Source organism: Syngnathus scovelli, chromosome 3, assembly GCF_024217435.2.
Source record: "Syngnathus scovelli strain Florida chromosome 3, RoL_Ssco_1.2, whole genome shotgun sequence".
Classification (NCBI taxonomy): Eukaryota; Metazoa; Chordata; class Actinopteri; order Syngnathiformes; family Syngnathidae; genus Syngnathus; species Syngnathus scovelli.
Window position 1 is genome coordinate 25,005,673 of NC_090849.1, and position 21,560 is coordinate 25,027,232.

Genomic DNA, 21,560 nt, shown 5'->3' on the forward strand with positions numbered 1-21,560 from the left:
CCGAAATACACAAACACGCGCGCGCGCGCGCGCGCGCGCACTAAATAAAACCACAAGATGGCAGCAGGAACTCTCAAAACCACTTTGAAGGGCTGACAAGAAAGAAGTGGCTCTTTGTCCTCGGACAGGCCCATGAAAGAAAAATCATCAACGTTAGGTATAAGAAATATATATATATATATATATATATATATATATATATATATATATATATATATATATATATATATATATATATATATATATATATATATATATATATATATATATATATATATATATATATGTATATATATATAAATCCGAAGCGGTCGGTCACTTTGATACATGAATGCATTGACAGTAAGCACGACTTGAAGTTCGCAGGCAGGTCTGGGGTCAGCAGTGGCACTTCCTTTAGCGACCAACAGATGTCAGTAGAGTGCTTTGGCACGACGCCACCAGCCTCGACCAGAGAAACGGACGTTGGTTGATCTGAAATGATGATTCCATTTGAACACCTCATAAGAATGTATGTTCCACGTGACTTTGCTTAAGCAATTATGTCGAGCCACGATACACTTGCAATTGGTGCTTTTCACAAGGGTTTGTTTGACACACTTATAAGTGGGGGGCGGGGGGAGGAGCCAATAAATAAGCAAGGCCGTTTCCGCACATCTGGTGCCCACTTTGTGACCCCCATTCCAACAATTCTGCTTGATTTAGCTCTCACTCGTCTGACCTAGGAGGTCACAAGTATCACCCAGAAAGTGAAAAGTCAGAAAATGCTTATGCTGCACGTTTCGCCTCATTCTATTGATAACGCGGCTTTGAAAAGAGTCATGTTCAAAACATTCGGTTGGACTGAATGAATGAATGAATGAATGAATAAATAAATAAATAAATAAATAAATAAATAAATAAATAAATAAATGTGGCTTCCTCATGCCAAGCAATAAAAGCTGCCAATTAAACAAGGCAAGTCAGAAAAGGAGGTAAAAGAACTTTGGTGACATTTGTTTGGGATCACATTTGGCCTGGTAAACGACTTAAGTGTGTGGGCATCCTCCTCCCATCTTTGCATTTTGCAGGTAGCGCTGCCAGGGAGCGGGAGGGGAGGGGAGGGGAGGGGCAGGGAGGGGCGGCCTGGCGTTCCAACTTGAAACCCTCCCACAGTGGGCCGAGCCGTGTCTCTCTCGCTCTCTCTCTCTCTCTCTCTCTCTCTCTCTCTCTCTCTCTCTCTCTCTCTCTGTTTCTGCTGTTGCTGCTGCCGCTGCTGCTGCTGCTGCAGCACTCCGCTCGGGGCTGGTTCCTATTCAAATGTGGGTCAGGGGTGAGGAAGCGTAACGTCATAAGCTTGCAACATGGCGTCCCGAAGGCTGTGAGATGAGCAAGAGGATGGTCAAGAACGCTTGAGAACCACCCTACCCATGTAAGAAGGTAATTTGCAGCGCTTCTCAATGTGTTTTCATGTGCATGTGAAACGGCTGCTTTTGTGGCTGGCGTGTTTGTTTCTTGCCTTGAGTGGCTTTACGGTTACGCTCGAGCGTTTTTTCCACGCCGTGCCAAAAAAAAAAAAAAAAAAAAAGCGAGGGGGGGGGGGGGGCTACGCTTGTGCCGATTGTGTCTTATTGCTGCAGGCTTTCTTAACGTCGAAACCCAGATCCAAGTATTTCTGGTCCCCCTTACAATGCTTGATAATGAAAGGAATGCCTTTGCAAATGCTGCACGGTGCGCTACCAAGCGATGCCCAAAACACCGACAGACAGACAGACAGACTGGCTGGCTGGCTGGCAAAACATTGCATCTCATTTCCTTGCTTTTACGACACGATACGCTCGCAACATTTGCGATCGTCGTTTGCAATCTGTTCTTCGGCTCGTGCCATTCTTCTCCCTGTTGATGACGAAACGGTGCGGATTGTACTCAAGCGACGCATTTAAGAGAATGCTCAGCAATCGATAGTGAATGTATGGCGCAACGTGCGTTGTTTATATTCAGGTTAATCCACCTTTTTGTGCCGCGTAAGGCCAATGGAAGCCATTTAGTTGCAGCGACTGGCCGGCCATGAGAGTCTCGCACCACTGTGTGTGTTGTGTTGTGTTGTGTTGTGTTGTGTTGTGTTGTGTTGTGTTGTGTTGTGTTGTGTTGCGTGTGTGCGCGCGCGCGTGTGTGCGTGGACGGACGGACGGACAGCAGCTCTCATCGAGCACATCTTTGTTTTGCTCCCCAAACAGCGGTGCTAGTGGCTCTATATTGAAGTCCCAAAAAGCAACGGGTTGAACCACAGGTGAGGGAGGGGAATGGCACTTTGAATTCTCAGGTGATTAGTGTTGCTGAAAGTACCAAGGGGCATGGAGATAATAAGGCATAGGAATGTCAGTAATGTAGGTTCACTTGACTGGCTCATGTTTTTTTCTTACCAACTTGTTTTTAGCTGCCTCGCTTGAGTGCATTTTCCAGTTTGTGATTGCCACATGCAAGTTGCTATTCACAGCTTGGTGGATGGCACCCGGCAGGCTGGAAGCGTGTTTGTGCTGGATTTGGAGTTAGCTACCAGCACAGCGCCATTGTATTTCAAGGCCATTTCATGTCGTCCACGCTTGATTTGCATGCCTTGTGCAGAAAACGTGGCCATTGAGCATTGTACATCAAATGAGCCTTTCAACTTCAGCCCAAACGAATACTTGCCCGAGTCATTTTTAACGTTTGGGTCAAACAAGATCGTTTTCGTCATTGCGATCGCCATGAAGTAAAAGTATTCCATAATCGCAGTCCTCGTTTCACAATTTGAGTCTGAGGCTATTTTAGTGTGCTGTTCAAGGCGTGACGAGGCAAAAGAATGGAAAACCATTTGTGTATAGCATCTTAATTAGAGAAGGCTTGTCAAGATGTTGCTTGGGGAGGGAAGAGTTCTCGCTTTGCCTCCAGCATTTGCTTCTGCTGCAACCTTATTCCTTGGCTTTATTTGCAAAGACGCTTCATTAAAAGGATTCAGCATACCTGCAGGTGCTGCTTGGATGCATTTAATCCGAGTCTTCCTCCTTTCAGATGCTTAAATCGACGTGGCACCGAAACCACAGTGAGGGTGAACGTTAGCCAAAAAAAAAAAAAGATTTGATAAAAAAAAAAAAGCTATCGCTGTGCTATTTATGGCTCCCTCCACCCTTTTGGCAACCTGTCATTTTACAAACACGGACGGTGCCGCTGTGAAATAGTCAGCAGATGTACTTTGAGTGTGGATTTGAGGTTATTGCCCGAGTCAACTGATCAGTGTGACAAGCTTAACTGATCACTACGGATTACAAAGTTTGGCCCGGAGGTTAATTTGAGGCCTGTGTGTGCCTCATGATCCATCCGCTAGCCTCCTCTTGATGCAAACACAGTGCCTGCCCTGTGTACATTGCCATCACGGAGGCAGCGCAATGCATCCACGCAGATGGCCTTCAAGGACTTGAAGACCCGGCTGCCACTTGCGTCCATACGAGACACGGCACTTTGATTTGGTCAGCGTCCAGTGCCGGCCGGGTTGTTCTCGCTCTTCTTTGGAATGTATTTGTGATAGATAGCCAGAAGGTTGGGATGTGTTTAAAAAGGGTGGTAGCTGTGTTTAAGGGGGGGGGGGGGTGCTTATAGCTTCAGGTCATGTGGGCGTGCTGCTTTTTTTTTGGTTTTGTTTTGATGAGGGTGTCTGGTCAGCCTTATCTCACCAACAAAGTTCATTCTTCCAAGAACAGAGTCACTTTATCTTACCAATCATATGTTCACTGGCTGGTTGATTGCTTTACTTCCTCACACACAGACTCAGACAGAGGTACACTCCATGATGGGCTCCTGCGAAAATGCATCGAAAAGTTGAGGCACCCTGAAGAACTTTGCGAAGGGAACTTGGACTTTCCCTTTTCTGGTTCATCTATAAACAAATAGCAGCTGTACAAGCCGGTCGAATAAATTGTTTTCTTTTTGTCTTGTATGAAAGTAACTGGTGTTCCCTTCGGTGCTCCTCCATGAACATTTTGCGACCTGAACATGTGCGGCTAATCCTCGTGATGGTTTCACAAAGATGAGATGTTGGAAATGAAAATAAGATAGTCAGTGCGGGCAGAGTGGTGGGATTTATCCCCTCTCCATGTGTTAATTATTCTCTACAACTTGCCTCCAAGTCACAAAAAGTATTGATGAATGAAGTCCTGTGTCCTCCAGCGTAAAAGTAACGGCATGTCTTCAGTCAGCCGCCAAGCCTTCCTGTGTCTGTAAAGCCCTTTTTGTTATTTTTTTAATGCACCATATGAATTGTGGCCAGTGGCAACACGCATTGGATTGAATCAATTGGAACTTGTATGGGAGGGAGGGAGGGAGGGAGTTGGGGAGGGAGGGAGAGAGGGAGGGAGGCAGGCAGGCAGTGCGTCTAAATGTGCGCCACAAGTTTCCTTCCTTCCTTCCTTTTTGTAGTTTACTTGATATACTTTATTTCTCGATCCATTTAAGAATGACTTTTGAAGGTGTGTGTGCCATTTGCAAAGTAGGCAAAAAGAACCGTTTGTTCCTTGTCTGCATGTGAGCAAACCGGTTTGAAATCATGTATATGTACATGTGCCCCCTCCCTCCCTCCCTCCCTCCCTCCCTGCCTGCCTCAAGGTGATGAGCTACGCGTGTGAGGCGAAGCCTTCCCTCGTCCTCCTACGCATTGTGCCCCGCCCCCTCCTGTGATGGAATTGGCTCTTTTCATTCCCTTGCAACCTGGGCAGGACTTGTTTGTCTGCAACACGGACCAACTGGCCGACACATGAAAATTGGAAGCTTTTGACCCTAGCTGCCGCGGTGGAGCTACTGCAATGCATGCATTTCCCTCCCTCTTCACCGCACCGCCAGAAGGCTGGCCGGCCGGATCGCCTCACTCCACATTTGTATCCAACAATCGGATCGCAGTCTTCCTCCCGGAGATAGATGACCCTGGGAATCAAATTGGCGTTAAGTTCCCCCCCCTAGATGTCGGGCGTTTAATCCAGTCGAGTGGAGACTGATTTTGGCCAAAGTGAACTAGCGTTGAAAGCGAAGTTGAATTTGCATTGACGGTGACATTGAGTTCATTCAGTCGTTTGTTTTGGATGGGATTTTTGGGTGCTACCGCGCTGGGCCGAATCTTTGCATCTCTGAAACGGGCACGTCCATTTTTGTCGGGCCGTTGACATTGCATTGTCGCAGACTTTGGAGTGGGCAATCGTTCTCGAAAAATAACACACCTATGTGGGCTGGCCGGGCATCGTAGACGAGTTGAAAAGAAATCCAAGTTAAAACTAAAATGTAGTCTTGTGCATAGTTCCATATCGATACGAACAGCAAAGAGTGCCTGCCTGCCTGCCTCACGCCAGCATCGTTGCTGCATTGGTGATCGCTTTGAAGGCTAGCGTGTCATTTTAGCTTTGTAAATATTACTGTGCACACTGAAGCGTCTTTAAAAAAAGGAGCGCTTTCCTAAAATATTTCTGCCCTACACTAAACGCTGACCCTACTTATGTTTGTTTGGCGATTTAAAAAAAAACAACTACTTTGTAGGCTACCCGAGCTTGCTGAGCCATTCGGCCCCGATGTTGGCACTTTGTTCAGACAATCTATCTGCACTTTTGGAGTAGGTGGCTGGCGTGGGATTCCAGACAATTTTCCCCAAAGCAATGCTTAAATGCAGCACGTCAGGTGTAAGGAGCGAGAGGATGTTGGCCAAAGCTCAGCTGCTGTCTTTAATCTCCTTATTGTGAGCTTTGGCCAGCGAGAGAATTGAAACCTTGCTAATTGGCACGCGTCGTTCATCTGGGCCGGGCTGGGCTGGGCTGGGCTGGGCTGGGCTGGGCTGGGCCGGGCCGGGCAGGGCAGGGCAGGGCTGGGCAGGGCAGAGCAGGGCCGAGCTGGGCCGGGCCTCTGCTCGTCAGCCATGATGAAATAGCTCGGAGGTGCTTGCTCACTGTTTGTATTTCAAACTGGCTTTGTACCATCCCCCTAACCTAACCCTTCCCTTCCCTTCCCCCAACTGGCTCTGCCCACCAGCGATAGATAGTCTCTGCTTGTGCTGTAAGTGCACTGTCTCCATGACGGGGGTCCGCTCGCTACCTTTTTGTCTCATCTGCCCACATTCCGCCTTTCTGCTCGCTGTTTGTTGCTAAAATAGCCCATCCTAAAGTTGAGTGTGTTGTTCTTAAAGTCTTTTCTTTATTTATTTTATCTGTTAGATGTAAGCAGCTGACCTTTGGCAGTAGTAGGGTGTGTTTTGTTATTGCGCCACGGGACTTTGTGTCACCTCTGGCCTTTCGCCAGGCTCCCGGTCCTCTGTTCTGGAGATTAGCGCCACAGCCCGCCGCTTCCTCCGTCAACTTGCCCGTGTGAAGTTTGCTGCTGCTGTGCTCTCCCTTAATCCTCCTTGAGAGGAATAAAAAGGGGATGGCGCGCCAGACAGCAAAACACTAACGCAGGGCAGGGTACGTTACATCGGTGTCGTTTTCGGGATGATTGAGAGCCGCAACATTTTTCCAGCCACTCAAGAAAAAAAATTGCCTTGATGCTTGCCAAGTCTATACATATGTCTGTAGAGACCAAATGAAGTCAAACCGGATCACCCAAATCTCTGCTATGGTAGATCATGTGCTGTTCTTCTTTACTCTCTTGACACCTGATCTATTTTGTTTTGCGATCATGTCTGTCAAGTCAGGGAACACGCCCCTCTGTCAAAGAAGTCAAGGTTGAGGCGAAGCAGCGGGGTGCGTAAGGGTTTTTAGCGCCGAGCTGCCCCTCTATCATGAAGTCACGGCCTGTTTTTCAAAAGGTCAAAACTGCAGGCAAGGTAAACTGATCTCCCGGTCGCTCGCGGCTTGAAGGGCAATGTCTACCCCTGCCTGCTCTCTGCTCAAAGCCGGCTCCCCCCCCCCCCCCCCCCCCCCCCCCCTCCTTGCCCTGACTTCAATTGGTATGTGCTCTGTGTTTGGTCAGAGCACGTCTTGTTTCTTAAGGGTCAATAATTCCTTTAGGCCCGGCTGGCTATCTTGACATCTCTCAGTTTCTCTGCCAAGACCCATCATGGTTTTTAGCGGAGGGATTGGAAAACGGCCGAATGAAGCCTGCTGGGAACCCACCGGCAATTATGCAACCGTAGCCGATTGTGGATATTCATCTGGCGGTGTTTCACTTCATGCGTGATGATCTGGATTTGGAGATATGAAGCAGGTCTCTTTGCAATTGCAACCCCCACCCCAAACTGCCTGTTGGGCATCTCCAAAGGAAGAGCAAGCAGCGAGGCCTACACGTGTCCTACCGTGGCTGCATATAGATCAGGCGTAATCCATTAGCGGCTCCCCGGAATCCAGCCGGCCGGCCGGCAGAGTAGCACCGGAGGGGCCGGGGGGAGCTGCGAGCCGCCATGTGGGTGATGGGATTGGACCGAGGATGAGAAAACGAGGGGGGTGGGGAAGATTTCTCTCTCCTGGCTCCCTTTTTATGTCCGTTTGGTGGAATAGCCCCCCCCCACACACACCCATAAAGTCCGCAGAGGCGTAAGCAAGCAAGATGCGGCTTCCCGGCATGACACAAACATGTCCGTCTTTCCTCGATTATCAAGCGTGGAGGTCGGACGCAGATCCAGCCAGGATCTTTTCGCCCTTGGCTGGTTACGACACGCTACACGTTGGGGAGTTTCAACTCTCCCTGGCGGATCCGTGAAGGTTGGGAGGCAAGATGAGAGATTGGGGGGCGGGGAGCAAGACCACGAGTCCAAGTGTCAAAGCAGGGAAGGCAAGCCCAGGCCTGGACCTGGACCTGGAACTGGCTGGCGTCTAATGATCACTTGAGCTGATTTCTATCAGCCAGCCAGCCAGCCAGCCAGCCAGCGCAACTGTTCTCAAAGAGCCAGACAGCTCCAGTTAAGCATTCCTGCTAAAGTGGAGTTTTGTTCCAACGGAGCTTTTGTGTTGGTACGGGATTGGAAGACATTTGAGTTATTGTCGGGAGCTCCTTAAGAAAGCTGTGATGCAGTTTGTCTCGACTCTGCCCAAGAGGCCGGTTTGAGCTTCAGACGGGGAGTTAACTCTCAGACCTGGATAAACAACAAGTTATGATTGTTGCTGTTGGAAAATGACGACAAAGTCATTTTCGTGTGTTCAGAAACCATTCAAGCTGTACTCTTGAGTTGTTTGTACACACACTGAAGTGCGACTTGGCAGTTTGCAAGCAAGCGCTCTTAAATCTCTCGGTCGACGCCGAGCTCGTATTGTCATTTACAGTAAACGCTGATGGAGGGAAGCGGCGGGCGGCACTCTTCCAATCTCCGGTACGCGGTGTTCCGAGAGGCGTCCGTATTACGAGCGCAGCCCACCCAAAAACATGTCGCAGTTGAGAGACTTCCTAGAAGCCTTGTGATCTGGATTCGGGTACCGCATGGCTTGCCAATGATGTGGTTAGTTACTGAATCAATGGAGAGTGACAAGGAAATGATGTGTTAATTATCGTCGGGGAAAACGTTGCAAGGCTGGGTTAACGTCTTAGCTGCCGCCGCGCATGCCGCCGTGCTTCCTGTTTGTCTTGTATTGTATTTTCTATATTGGCCATTCAGGCCCACACTAGAAAGTGAGCATTTTTGAGTTTTTTTAGGCTGTCCTAGTTGTATGAATGAGGAAGGGAGGGCCTCTGTGGAGGATCGGGTGGTGCCGTCCTTGTCTTTGAGCCGCACCCTGCACCCCCTTCGGCCGGCCGGCCGGCCAGCCGGCTCCTGTGTAGTTTTACCTGCTCAAGTGTCACCTAATCCCTGCCGTGCCACCGAGAGAGCGAGCGAGCGAGCCCCAGACAATGGGGCAGAGCTGACATTACCGTGACCTAATGGAGAATAGGACGAGAGGAGGGCATCCCACTGAAACTGGAGTTGTCAGAGGGAAGAGAAAGCCAGATGAGGCACCTTTTTAGGAAACCAGTTACTTTAGCCTTTCTTTTTCCCCACCCTTTGGCCTTTGTGCCAGAACATTGGCAAAATGTACAATCAGAATTTGATCTACGCGGGGTTTCGATTTGTTTTAAATGCAAGCTGGGAAGGGGAGAAGGGGAGACGGTTTCCTGTTTCCACGTTGACGTGCTCATGGTGCGGTGGCGCATTTGAGAGCTTCAAGGTTAGATGATGGATGTGCTCGCAGCGATGGCGCTTTTTACTGTTGCGCGACGCGAGCTGAGATTTGATTGCTGTTTCCGCTTGTCGGACTGCGCAAATTGTGCTTTTATGGACGACTGTGCTGGGGCCCGAGCCAAGAAAACAAGTGTGAATCCAGGCTCAATAAGATCTGTGAGAGTCGTGGAACCGGAAGAGCAAAATGTAACTAACATGGTGCGCAGGTGGTCAAGAAACTTTCTAGTAAGCCCAAACTCATCACCGTTTTATTTCTCGGTCTTTCCAGCTTCAGGTGGCGTTGGTGTAGGAAGAGAGCGAGCGAGCGAGCGACGCGGAAAGAAGGAAGGAAGGAAGGAAGGAAGGGCGGAAGGAAGGTGGAAATGGAACTGCCAAATCATGCCAAACAACTGCTGCTGCAACTCAACCAACAGAGAGCCAAGGGCTTCCTGTGCGATGTCATCATCGTGGTAGAGAATGCGCTCTTCCGTGCCCACAAGAACATCCTGGCGGCCAGCAGCATCTACTTCAAGTCTTTGGTCCTCCACGATAACCTCATTAACCTCGACACGGAGATGGTCAACCCTTCCGTGTTCAGGCAAGTTCTGGATTTCATCTACACCGGTAAGCTGCTCTCCTCCTCGGAGCAGGGCAGCGAGCAGAATTTCAGCGCCCTGTTAACTGCGGCCAGCTACCTCCAGCTCCACGACCTCGCCGCCCTGTGCAGAAAGAAGCTCAAGCGCAGCGGCGGGAAAGCCCTGCCCGGCAAGCCTTCCGCTCCCGGCCCCCTTAGCCGACTACGCCTCAACAGCCAGCGCCTTTCCTCTTCCGCGCCCGCCGCCGCCGCCGGGCCCAACAACCACTATCAGCCCAGCCCTTCGGACGCCGAGCTGCCGCTGCCGGACGAAGGCCTTCGGGACAAGCTCTCCGACGACGAAATGTATATCGGCAGCTCCGGCGGGAGGAGCGCCGCCGCCGCCGCCGGCAACGGAGGCAGTAACGGTAACCTCAGCAGCGGAGGAAGCGCCGGCGAGCCCGACCTCGGGCTGGACCTGACCAAAAAGAGCCCTCCCTCGGCGGGCACGGCGCTCACCGACGCCCTGAGCCCCCACAGCAACTCCCAAGAATCCCCTCAATCTGCCTCAGTATCCACAACCAACAGTGCCTCCCTGGACGACTCTTCCACCACCCTCCACAACGCCGACGTCTGCAGCTCGGACGCCGCCGCCACGGCCGCCGAGCTCAACTGCGCTTCGAAAGGCGACAACGGCCAGCACGAGGGACCCCCGCCCCAGAAGAAGTATCGGCAGGGCGGGCGCAAGAACGAATGGCCCAAAAAGGAGGCGTCGGGGTTGAAGTCTGACGATCACGACAGGCCTCTGGTCAACGGGGTGATAGTGGGGCCCAAAGACGGCCGACCTGCTGGCGGCGGCGGCTTCGCCTCCGACCAAAGCCTCCGCTGCAAAGACGACGAAGAGGGAGGCGAAAACGGCCAGGACCACAGCGAGGAGAGCGCTCAGAGCGACGGAGAGAGCGCAGGGGGCGGACCAGGCGGGGCCCACCAGAACGCCAACTACGTGTACCGCCAGGAAGGTTTCGAGCCGGCCTTCGGGGACAACCTCTACGTGTGCATCCCCTGCGGCAAAGGCTTCCCCAGCTCGGAGCAACTCAACGCTCACGTGGAAACGCACACCGAGGACGAGCTGTACGTCAAAGAGGAAGCGGGGGCCCTGGTGAAAGAGGAAGACGAGGAGGAGGCCGAGGACCTGTCGGCCCCCGTGGGGCCCTCCCGCTTTGGCTCGGAAGCCCGCCCTTTCAAGTGCACCGTTTGCAATAAGAGCTACAAGGACCCGGCCACGTTGCGGCAACACGAGAAGAGCCACTGGCTGACCCGGCCCTTCCCGTGCAACATCTGCGGCAAAATGTTCACCCAGAGGGGCACCATGACGCGCCACATGCGCAGCCACCTGGGCCTCAAGCCCTTCGCCTGCGAGGAGTGCGGCATGCGCTTCACCCGCCAGTACCGGCTGACCGAGCACATGCGCGTGCACTCGGGCGAGAAGCCCTACGAATGCCAGCTGTGCGGCGGCAAGTTCACGCAACAGCGCAACCTCATCAGTCACCTGAGAATGCACACCTCGCCCTCCTAGAGAAGCAACGAACGCATCAAGCCAAAGAACTCTGGGAAGAAATAGCAAGCGAAACACAGAGAAACAAACGCACAGTTTTGGATTGCGCTCGCTGGCTTTACCGCACCTGCCCTGCCCTGCCCTGCCCTGCCCTGCCCTGCCCTGCCCTGCCCTGGCCTGGCCTGGCCTGGCCTGGCCGGCCGGGTGAGCGTTGTTGCCGTCTTGCCATGCTGGGCGCTTTGACACCGTCGCTTTCAAGTGACATACGCTCACTCACCTCTCAGGACTTATAGAGGGACAGTTTACTCTTTTCTCTCTCTCTCTCTGGCTGTCTTTCTCTCTCTCTCTCTCTCTCCCTCTCTATCTTTCTCTCTCTCTCTGTCTTTCGCTCTCTCTGTCTTTCTCTCAACCCAAAGTCATAAAGCCGTGGCGACATAGCTTTGTGACTTGTGGTCTTTCAAGGCCGAAAAATGTGAATGTGCGTACCAATGTAATGTCCAGGCCCCCCCCACCCCCCGCTCCCAAAGGCGCGTGTCTTCTCCTCTACCTTTGGAACAGCTTTTCACTGGTTGTCAGCTGAACGATAGCTCAAGAGTCCCCTCTGCTCTCTGGCGCTATTCTGACCAAATAGATTCAAAGAACCCAACACTGGCAATAATAAGCGTTTTTTGTTTTGTTTTGGGGGTTTTTTGTTTTTGTAACCGACAGCTTTACAGCCTTTTTTTTTTTTTTTTTTCGGAGCGCCGAAGGGGGGTGACTCGACTGGGTTGGGGACCATGCTTTAACTGACGGAAGGAAGGTTGTAGGTGGGATCAAGGTTACGTTCTCTTGATGGCTGTTGAACATTCACTCTTTCCCCCTTTTGCCCGCTAGTGCAAATGTGGTTGGGAAAGAGGACCCCCACCCCCCGCCCCCCCTTGAGGTACTTGTTTTACTTAAAGAACTTCTAATGTTTCCGTGAATGTTTAAACTGGAAGGTCTTGGGTTTTTCTTGTGGATTGGGAGGGAGGGATCTGTTTTTAAAGGGGGCTAATAAGAAGAGGGTGATTTAGACTGACCAATATGTTCAGTGGGTACGTTTATTTTGTCTGTATAGCTTTCCTCCCCTTGAGAGAGAGAGAGAGAGAGAAAAAAAAAAAAGAAAAGAAGTCTATTTATATGGGCTTGTGACCGACCTCGCTACCTCTGATTACGAACTCTATACGTGGATTAGTTGAAAGTTCCGATGTAATTAATTGTAAAAAGTGTGTAGATGATCTTCACCTGATGCTTTAACCTGCCCATCTCTCAACACAGTTTTCTATTCTCCTTAGCAGCGGTGGCTTCAGAATGGAATATAGCTTTCCGGGTTGCCCCGCTCAGGGTGGCGCCGCCTCAAAATGTACTGTAGCGTCTTTGCCAAGGCAAGTAATGATGGTTAGTTGGTTTTTAGGTGTAGTGTGTTCCAAAGATCTTGTGAATGTGGAGGACAGAGCTAACTAACAAACATTGCTAGATGAGTTCAAACCAAAGCTTTTTCAAATAAAAAGATGTACTTAAGATATATAGCATACTAAATTATTTCACTTTTGATTTCCTTTATTTTTGTTCCTGTATAATACAAATTTATGAATTATATTGTAAGTCCATAGAAAGAAATTCATTCTTGACATGGACTTTTGGCCAATGACTCTGAGACAGACGGAGAAAGGTTGTGGTGGTTTGCAAAGGAAAGCTTGTGCTGATTGGTGGGCCGGTAAATTTTACCACCATTTTTTTTTTTTTTTTCGGGGGTTGTTTTTATGTGCAGAGTCCGTATCACTTTATATTCCCCAACTTTAAAAACAGGACTTGATGATATGTTCTGTTCAGACCAAAAAGAAAAGAAAAAAAAAATCTAGGACTTATAATCAGAAATTTAATGTGAAGTTCAAGTTGCTTGTTAGTTGTTGTTGTTTTTTTTGAGCCAGACTTGTGAAAACTTGTAACAAGAAGGGAGAAGCAGAGATGCACTGGACAGCTCCTCATCGGTCTCCTGTAAAGATCTTTTGTTATTGTCGTCTCTGACTGTGTTCAAGTGTGTCATCATTTTTTTTTTTTTTTTTGAAGTTATTCAAACTTCCCGATGCATTACCTCATAAGTGAGCACATGCTTAAAATTGGGCCGCCGTTATTATGTAATCGGCGGGCGCCACTCATAGTCACTAAAGCCTGTCCAGTGTATCCACTCTTAACACTTACACTGTGGACCTTCACTACAAGTTTTTGGTATAGGCATTCCTCTCTTTTTCTTCTTTTTTTTTTTTTTTTATTGTTGGGTTAACTGTCTTCTTGAATTAATTTTGTTGTTGTTGTTTTTGGTTTCTTTGTTGCCCTCACGGTCTGTGAATTTATCATGTAAGGATGCGGCCACAGTTACAACCTGCATCCTGGAGTCCTGCATTAGTTACTACTTGGTCATGTTGCCGCTTATGCAATTACCAGTTGGCTAGTAATTGCGCGGTCGGTACATGCCCCGCCCCTCCCCTCCCTCCCTCCCCCCTTGCTGTAAACCACAAACATGCATCCATCCTCTGGCGTAAGATGGAGTCCACGGTGCATTGCCTTCTCGTACCTGTCAGCACTTGATGGGGTGCAGCTCGATGTATGTCATGCAACGGATGTTTTTTTTTTTTTTTTTTTCGTACAAGATATCCAGCCATTGCTGCAAAAAAAGGAGAAGAAGAAGAAAAAAAAAAGACTTTGTAGCTGCGTTTGAATGCTTGTTGTGGGACATTGCGAAACTCCAAACTGTGACAATACTACTACTAATACTTCTATTACTACTAGAGCTACGACTAGAACTACTACTATACAATTACTTCAGGGATAGTTCTGCATCTGTGAATGCAGGCTCTCAGCTACATTTGTAAGACATAGTATTGTATCAATTTCTCTGTATTTTAATGATGGGGTGGGGAGAAGAAAGCAAAACACTAGTTTCATACATAAAACAAAAGGGTGGGGGTGGGGGGTGTTTTCAACTAACACAAAGAGCCTTGACAAAAGGTGAGGCAGCTCAAACTCGTCTACATTTTAGTCGATAACGCACTATGTTCATGAATAGTTGCAAAGTTGTACAAAGACCTAAAAAAAAGAAAAGCTCATACCCAAAATCCACAAACTATTTTTTAAACCAAAGCACATTTGAATGACTATGGAACCATGTGTGGCTCGAGGAAAAGAGAAAAAAAAAAAATGAGAGAGAGAGAAACATATGTATTTATCTCATTGTTTACAAACTTTTCCAGTTTTTACAGACCTCAAGTCGAGGCCCGGCCAGTCAGAGTTGTTTTCTGTTTGTTTTGCTTCTTTCTTTCTTTCGTTCTTTCGTTCTCTCGCTCGCTCGCTGCTGCTGCTGCCAAAGCAAAAGCGTGGGCTCGGACCGCCGCATATTCAATGAGGGGGAGGAGCGTGTTTGCTTTTCGATGCACCCTCTGCCAGCTGGCTTTTGGGGTGACCCCGTACTCCCCTTCATGCCCTCTGGCCTGTCTGGGGGGTGGGCAGTGCATCCTTGATGTGTTGATTGTTTAGTGGGGCTGCGTGTGGTGCATATCCGTGTTTGCCCACATGCACTTGACGACCGACGGCCTCCTGGCGCTCAGTAGTGGGAGGGGCCGGCCGGGGGCGGGCGAGGTCGCGCGCTTTTTTGGGTTTGTTTTTTTTATGATAATCACTTCAGGGTGTTGGTAGCTTTTGATTTTGTCCTCTGCATGTACACGAGAATAATCTGCTAGTCTTAACTGTGAATGTTTTTTCTCCTTTCTTGATTTATTTGTTTTTGAAGCTGCCTGTGTTGTGTGGGTCAAAGCAGCACAAACCTCTGGCTGGCTGAGCCTCCTTACAAAGTTGGTGCAAACACTTATTGATGGTGTTTAGTTTGTTTTTTTTTGTAATCAAATGTCTATTGTCAGTGATGAATGTATTTATTTGCGGTCCTGCCCTCAACCCTGCAAAGAATATTTGCTCAAAGTGTGAGACTGGGGTGGAGGCAGGACCCCCTATTTTCTTTTCTTTTTTTTTTTTTTTCTTGAATGTTTTTGGAGGATTTCAAGCTGAGAATCAAAAAATGCGAGAACAGCCATTTATTGCATTCTGTGATCTTTTCTGGGATTATGAATTTTTTTTTTTTTTTTTAAATGGATGGTCAATATCCAATTTGTCACTCACACCTGAATGTCTATCAAGTTTTATTTCATGTATTTTTCTGCGGGTGTTTTCTTTTTCTCCAACCATATGTTGTCACAGAAAGCCTCGTGAGCTGCGATGCAATTGGAGGCCACTGTATTCTTCTTCTTATTTTTTGAACTCGCTCTTCCTGGGTGTTGCCTCGCATCTGCCATCAGATGACCTACCAAAACATAAGCAACGACATCCACATCATCCACTCCTTTTAATTGCTGAGAATGTTTTTCTCATTTTAAACCACACCTGCGTCTTTAACATGTTAATTCCGTCTGAGTTGTTTTATTCTTACAGAACCATAGGGTGAGATAGCTTTACGAAGTGCACTTTGTATGTTTTTCTGAGGCTCTGGCTCGGCTCGGCCCGGCCCGGCCCGGCCCGAGGTGCTTTCATATCACTTCCCGCTTAACCGGCAGGCACTTCCCTCACTCTCGTCGTACCTCATCTCTTACTTGTGTTTGGTGGAAATAGCTTTTCTTGATGCAGTGTTACAAAAGCTTTAAGAGAAATACACATTACACAAAGTAAGGAAAACTGGGCCTTGACGTTTGGTAGTTAGGCCCCCTTTTCCATGACAACGCGGTGGTACCTGCCTGCCGCTATTATCGTTTTGCTACCCGCTCAGCTAACGGGCTGAGTCCATTGAAGTAAAACGGAGGACACCGTCTACCTGCGTTCTTTTCGTTTGTTAGCACGTCAGCCTTTCGGATGCATTCCAAAATGGCATGGTTTTGGGTCCAGTGGAAAAGTAGCCCAAGGTTTTCAAAATGTTAGCTTAGCTGGCCTACTAGCTTTTGCCATTCAGACTAAACCAAAGGCAGTCAGTCTTAAGAGTAATGAAAAGGGCCGGCCCTCAAAGCTCGTCTTAAGCTTTATCGTCCCTCGCTTTATCGCTCTTACGCCCAAAGCGCTACTACTCCGCCATATCTGCCAGTGCATTTGACATTTCAGTATTTTCTGTACCTCCGTTGACTCGACACCAAAATACCTCTTTCAATGTTTACACACATGTGCTCTTGTACTCTATTACACCTTATGTTCTTTTTCCGTCCAACCGTGCCCAAAATAGTGATTATTTGGATATCTACATAGGTTTGTGGCTGCTTCCAAAAAGCCATGACTAGCCGCTAAAAACTGTTAGCCAAACTAGCCGTTGAGTTGCTTTTGGTTTGTTTTCTTGGGACAAAGTGCTCAATAATGTATCAGGATCTGCAGGCTGAGAAACGGTGTAACGTCCGCACGCACGCACGCACGCACGCACGCGTAGGGCCTTTCTTGATAAATAATGAAGCATGAAAAGCTTTCCCGCTGTCCACGTCAAAGTGCGCACAACTGGGCTTCCTGCCCGTGCAAACACAGATGGTCTAGACTTGCCAGATGAGACGCAACGCACACATCAGTATTTAAGGTGGTTTCCTGCGCGGCTTTGTGGGCAGCACCCAGGTGGGGCGGGTGGGCGTCAGGGCGGGTGGTCTCTCCCTTCATGTCCGCTCACTTGTCACAGAGCTCTCGTATTCAGGTCAGAGCCGCCGCCGCCGCCGCCGCCGTGCATTGCCAAGGGGCTCGCAAAAACTCAAGTGTCATAAAGTGTAATGCAGCTGACCTCAGCATTCATAACCTTGCAGTCTTAATGTACAGCATTGAGGCAAATAAACTGTTATTTTACAATCTTTTCATTAAAAGCTTGATTGAAAACCAAACCTGTTGCTTGTTGACTGATCCCCATCTTTTGAGCAACATTTTGCAAAAGCAATCTCCCAAACACCTGGCTGAAGTTACTTAAAATGGTAACGCTGCCAGGTGGCACTATTCTTCTGTTTTTCTTTTTCAAACACTTCCAAATAGCTGTTTGTTCGCACAAACAACAATTCATACAAGTTGGAAGCAAACGCGACATACTTTTAAAAGGTAAAAGAGCGCCCGTCCGCCAGCCCGCCAGCCAGATTGTTTCATTCATGATCTCCTGCAACCTTCTTGATTGAGGGCAGAACCAGCTGAGGTAAACAAAAGGTCCTTTTCCAGGCCACCTCAAGGCCTGCCTGCCTGCCTGGCTGCCTGCCTGGCTGCCTGCCTGGCTGCCTGGCTGGCTGCCTGCCTGGCTGCCTGCCTGGCTGCCCTCCTTCCTTCCTTCCTTCCTTCCTTCCCCTCCTCCACCTCTCCCCCCAGTGTCCTTTTTATGCCCGCCGAGGAATGCCCCAGCCCGCGCATGCTCACGCCCTACTCAGGTATGTAAATGAACCCTGTCGTGTTATCAAAGATACCAGTGAGTTTAACTGTAGTTTGATGTGACGAGAGCCACTTTATTAACTTCCAACCTCATGCTCTGCAATCCTTCCACCCCCGTTTTAGCATTTTTTTGGTCTGCCCTTTGGGACACAACAGGGTACCCAAGGTTTTTTTTGTTTATTATAAACCTCTCGACTTATCTCAGTTGACTTACTCGTGACTCAACTATTTCATTGATATTCATGTTGTATTATTTTCATGTTGTTAAACATTCATTTACAATGTTGCATAACTGCTATTCAAATCTCTAAAGTCAACCTTTGTTTCATTTCAATAAAGCTGTTAAGTTAATAAACGACGACCATAATCATTCCGTTTGAGGTGCTCGGATTGCTATTGATTTAACCCTTTTTTTTGTTTGTTTGTTTTATTGCTGTGGAGAGCATTTCATTGATTTGAGTGTTTTGAGTCACTTCATGGTATCAGCCTTTACCACTAAGGTCATGTTTTTGGAGGGAGAGATGGCACAGCTATTTAGTAATGTAACATGTTAAATGACCCCCAAGGAAAGACAATAGTGCGGGTGCCGTTTGCCTTGCCCAGCCCAGCCCAGCCCAGCCCAGCCCTGCCCAGCCCTGCAATGGTCAACGGCAAGTCAGTCGATTCAAGTGCTTTTTGGGCTGGGTAGGCATGCCGGAGACAAAGTGTCGTTCCAAGTAACCCCCTCTTGCTTTTCTTATCCCAGTCTGCCTAGTGAGCATGAGTGGAATTCACCAGGCTCTCTGCCCAGGTGGGTCCAGACTTGCCTCTGCTTGTCTCGCTATCATCTGAGGAATGTGGATGAGGCCCGGCCTGGCCTGGCCTGGCCCGGCCCGGCCTGGCCTGGCCAGAGATGGACAACGTCTGCTCGGAAACGGTACGCACGCGCGCACACACAATTTGGAGGGGGCCCCCACACCCATGGTTATCTCCCATGCCAGATGACCTCCTCCTTTGTGCTGATATCGGGCAGACGGGTTCTGGCCTTGTCTTCTTCACTGGCTTTGTGTTACTCTTTGACATGCTGAGTTTGTTTCATCTGCTTGAGAATTGTATCAGACTAGTGGCAATACTTAGATGTCTGGCACAATGAATATGAGCAAATCACTGCGATGCACATTCCAAATTTATAACATGCTTGTCAGGCAATTTCATTGGACCTTCAATTAAAGAGGCCTAGTATGCGATGACAGAATGTCTATTTTTTGCACAGGATACGGAACTGAACTGAACTGAATACAATTCGAATGGTGATCGCATGCACTAACACACATTTACTTATTATACAAGATACTACATGGACACACAAAAAACACTGACAAATGGCAACCAATACCATTGCCTTCTCTCATTTGTTTCATGTTGGAAAATAATCAAGGGGGGAACCGGGAGGGAGGGAGGGAGGGATGGTAGGTAGCCTTCAAGAAAGTCATCTGGTAAAGAGACGAGGGATCCTTGTTCCTGTGGGTCATCTGTCAGCCCCTCGCTCCCTCCCTCGCTCCCTCTCTCGCTCCCGCCCGCCCTCCCTCCACTTAGTTAACTGTCTTCTCGGTTCTCTCCTCCTTGGGGAGAAGCGCAACGTGCCGTCCGTCCGTCCGCCCGTCCCACTGGGCTGACACATGTCTCGGCACAAAAGTGCAGCGCTGCGGGCCATGGATATATATCTCCATTTGTGTTGCCTTTCATTGATTTTTCTTTGGCTGTGCGCTGTGATGACAAGACTTTTGCTTGGGAACCCCCCTCCGACCCCGGCTCATTATTTCAACACACACAGATGCCCCCCCCCGAATGCGCCGGCCTCACGTTGGCGGCAGCGCTACAACTTCTTCATCAATAAGCCATCAGTATTGACGGCAGAGTACACTCTGCGCGTCAATAGCTGATCTAATATTCGGGAGGCCCGTGTAAAGACATGAAGACAAGGCCAAAGCAGGGCAAGGCTGAGTGAACTGCTCAAGATATTTTCCACTGTACGGCACCAACTTGATCCCATGAGGATTGCGAAGGAAATGATGCAAAAAGCGCAACGTATGCACGTCAAGGCCGCTGGTCGTTCTTCAACTTTTTATGAGCACTACCTTGGACTCCTGATTTACCCTATGGACGATTTTTGAAAATATTTGAAACCTTTTTGTTTTTTTGGGCAGGGTTAGGATGGTGGAGCCAACCCCAAGATATATTGAAGGCCGGAACAGATTACCGGCATTTCCATTCATTTCAACGGGAAAAGATGATTTGTTCTTGGACCAGGTGTGGCTTTTATAACACAAAGTACTGAAAGCGCCTATCCTGACCGACTCTCCCGCTCACCAAATGAATCGTTTTGGTCTTTTATGTCCCCCATCCCTGAATTGAACCGGGGTTGCTGAGTCACAGAGTGCTTGTCAGGGAGAAAAGCCCAGAAAGCGAGCCCGAGCCAGATGAAGGAGAAAGGGGCTCGGCAGGTGGTGGGCACCGGCGCTGCTTCAGCCTGACGACTCTTTTCAGCTGGCACACAACTGCTCGGCTGCCACTGAGGCCCTGCTTTCCATCAGAATATTCCCCCCCCCCCCCCCACACACACACACACCCCTTGAAAGCATCAACGAGGAGAACAGGCTGGGGCCGGAATAATAGGATCTTTTCTTTGCGCCTCTGCCATGTGTGAGGACGCCAACAATGGGCCGGAGCGGGAGGGGAAATGATGAAAAAGTGAGCTTTTCACCTGCTCCCTTCCAAGCTGGGCCGGGCCGGGCCGGGCCGGGCCTTGCTCCCTTTCACTGCATGCTAATGCCAGTTCATCTTCCAAACGGCACTACTGTACGCTCACACACAGACACACACGACGGATAGACGCACGCATGCACACACAGACAGACACACAGTTAAACGTACACACATGCACACGCACACACAGACACACGCACTCTTGAATGCTCCCCCCCTCTCTTTTGTATTGGACAGTTAAGATGATTGTACTGGCAGAGCACCATTTTGGTAATAACACTCATTATCATCATTAAGCCATTTTCAGTGCTAAGAATAAATGGATGGCTGGCTGGCTGGCTTTGTGCTACAGTCTGTATTTCATGCTTTTTTCCGCCTCTCAATGAAAGTTGCTGGTTTCTCTTTTTCTTTCTTAGTGTCCATTCAGCACACCAACCTTTGAGATATTTCTACCCCACTCATCCATCCATCTGTCTGTCTCTCTCTCTCTCTCTCTCTCCCTCTTCCTTGGGGAGAAAAAAGGAGCTTAGAAATTGGCCCAAATCAGAAAGTGTTTGCTTTAAGCTTCCAGTCCCGTTTGAAAACAAGAGTCAGCCAATGGGCGTGAATCTGCCACCGTTAATTGCATCTGGAACACAATTCAATTAGCAGGAGTGTTGCATCAATTGACGGCGCAGGTCAAAGTGGAGCGAGCCGAGCGGGGCTCAAGGTGTCCTCTGTCCGTGTCCTGTAGTTTGTCATTCACCTGAGACATCAACAAAGATGCTTGTCTCCTCTTGAGCAATCAAGCCTGTTGGGCTTGTGGCCTAAACTCATCGGGTGCTCTCATCTCCTCCCCTTTGCACTTGTGTGTGTGTGTGTGTGTGTGTGGTTACATTTTCAATTCCCTTTGTTGCTGAATGAATTAAAAGGTGCCCTCTAATTTATCAGTCACAGCCTCACTTTAATTGTTAATATAATCCCAACGAAAGACTGACCTGGCAGGCCCAGGAATCCAATGATAAAATTACCGCTCCTGTAATAGCTCATTTAATAATGGCAGTTATTAAACGGTTGGCCGGCCGGCGGGCGGGCGGGCGGGGGGGACATTAAACAAAGCCGCGAGAAAGGCGGACGTGGCCATTTGTGATTCGACTTGTACACAT

The 21,560-nt window shown here is 48.9% G+C and overlaps 1 protein-coding gene across 2 annotated transcripts; it reads left to right on the forward strand.

Annotated features, from left to right (window-relative positions):
* Positions 1 to 1,236: 1,236 nt before the first annotated feature.
* Positions 1,237 to 17,144, forward strand: hic2 (hypermethylated in cancer 2). 2 transcript variants are annotated; one of them, XM_049762693.1, is made up of 2 exons: positions 1,237 to 1,419; positions 9,402 to 17,144. In XM_049762693.1, exon 2 carries the CDS (start codon positions 9,496 to 9,498, stop codon positions 11,260 to 11,262), a length of 1,767 nt encoding a protein of 588 aa, XP_049618650.1. In that variant the 5' UTR covers positions 1,237 to 1,419; positions 9,402 to 9,495; the 3' UTR covers positions 11,263 to 17,144. The 2 variants fall into 2 exon arrangements, with proteins under 2 accessions (XP_049618650.1, XP_049618651.1); XM_049762694.1 differs by having other exon boundaries at positions 1,237 to 1,411.
* The last annotated feature ends 4,416 nt before the right edge of the window (positions 17,145 to 21,560 follow it).

What these genes read in the sequence shown, in the direction of transcription:
- hic2 (XM_049762693.1), top strand. Translation starts at nt 9,496, where the DNA reads ATGGAACTGCCAAATCATGCCAAACAACTGCTGCTGCAACTCAACCAA.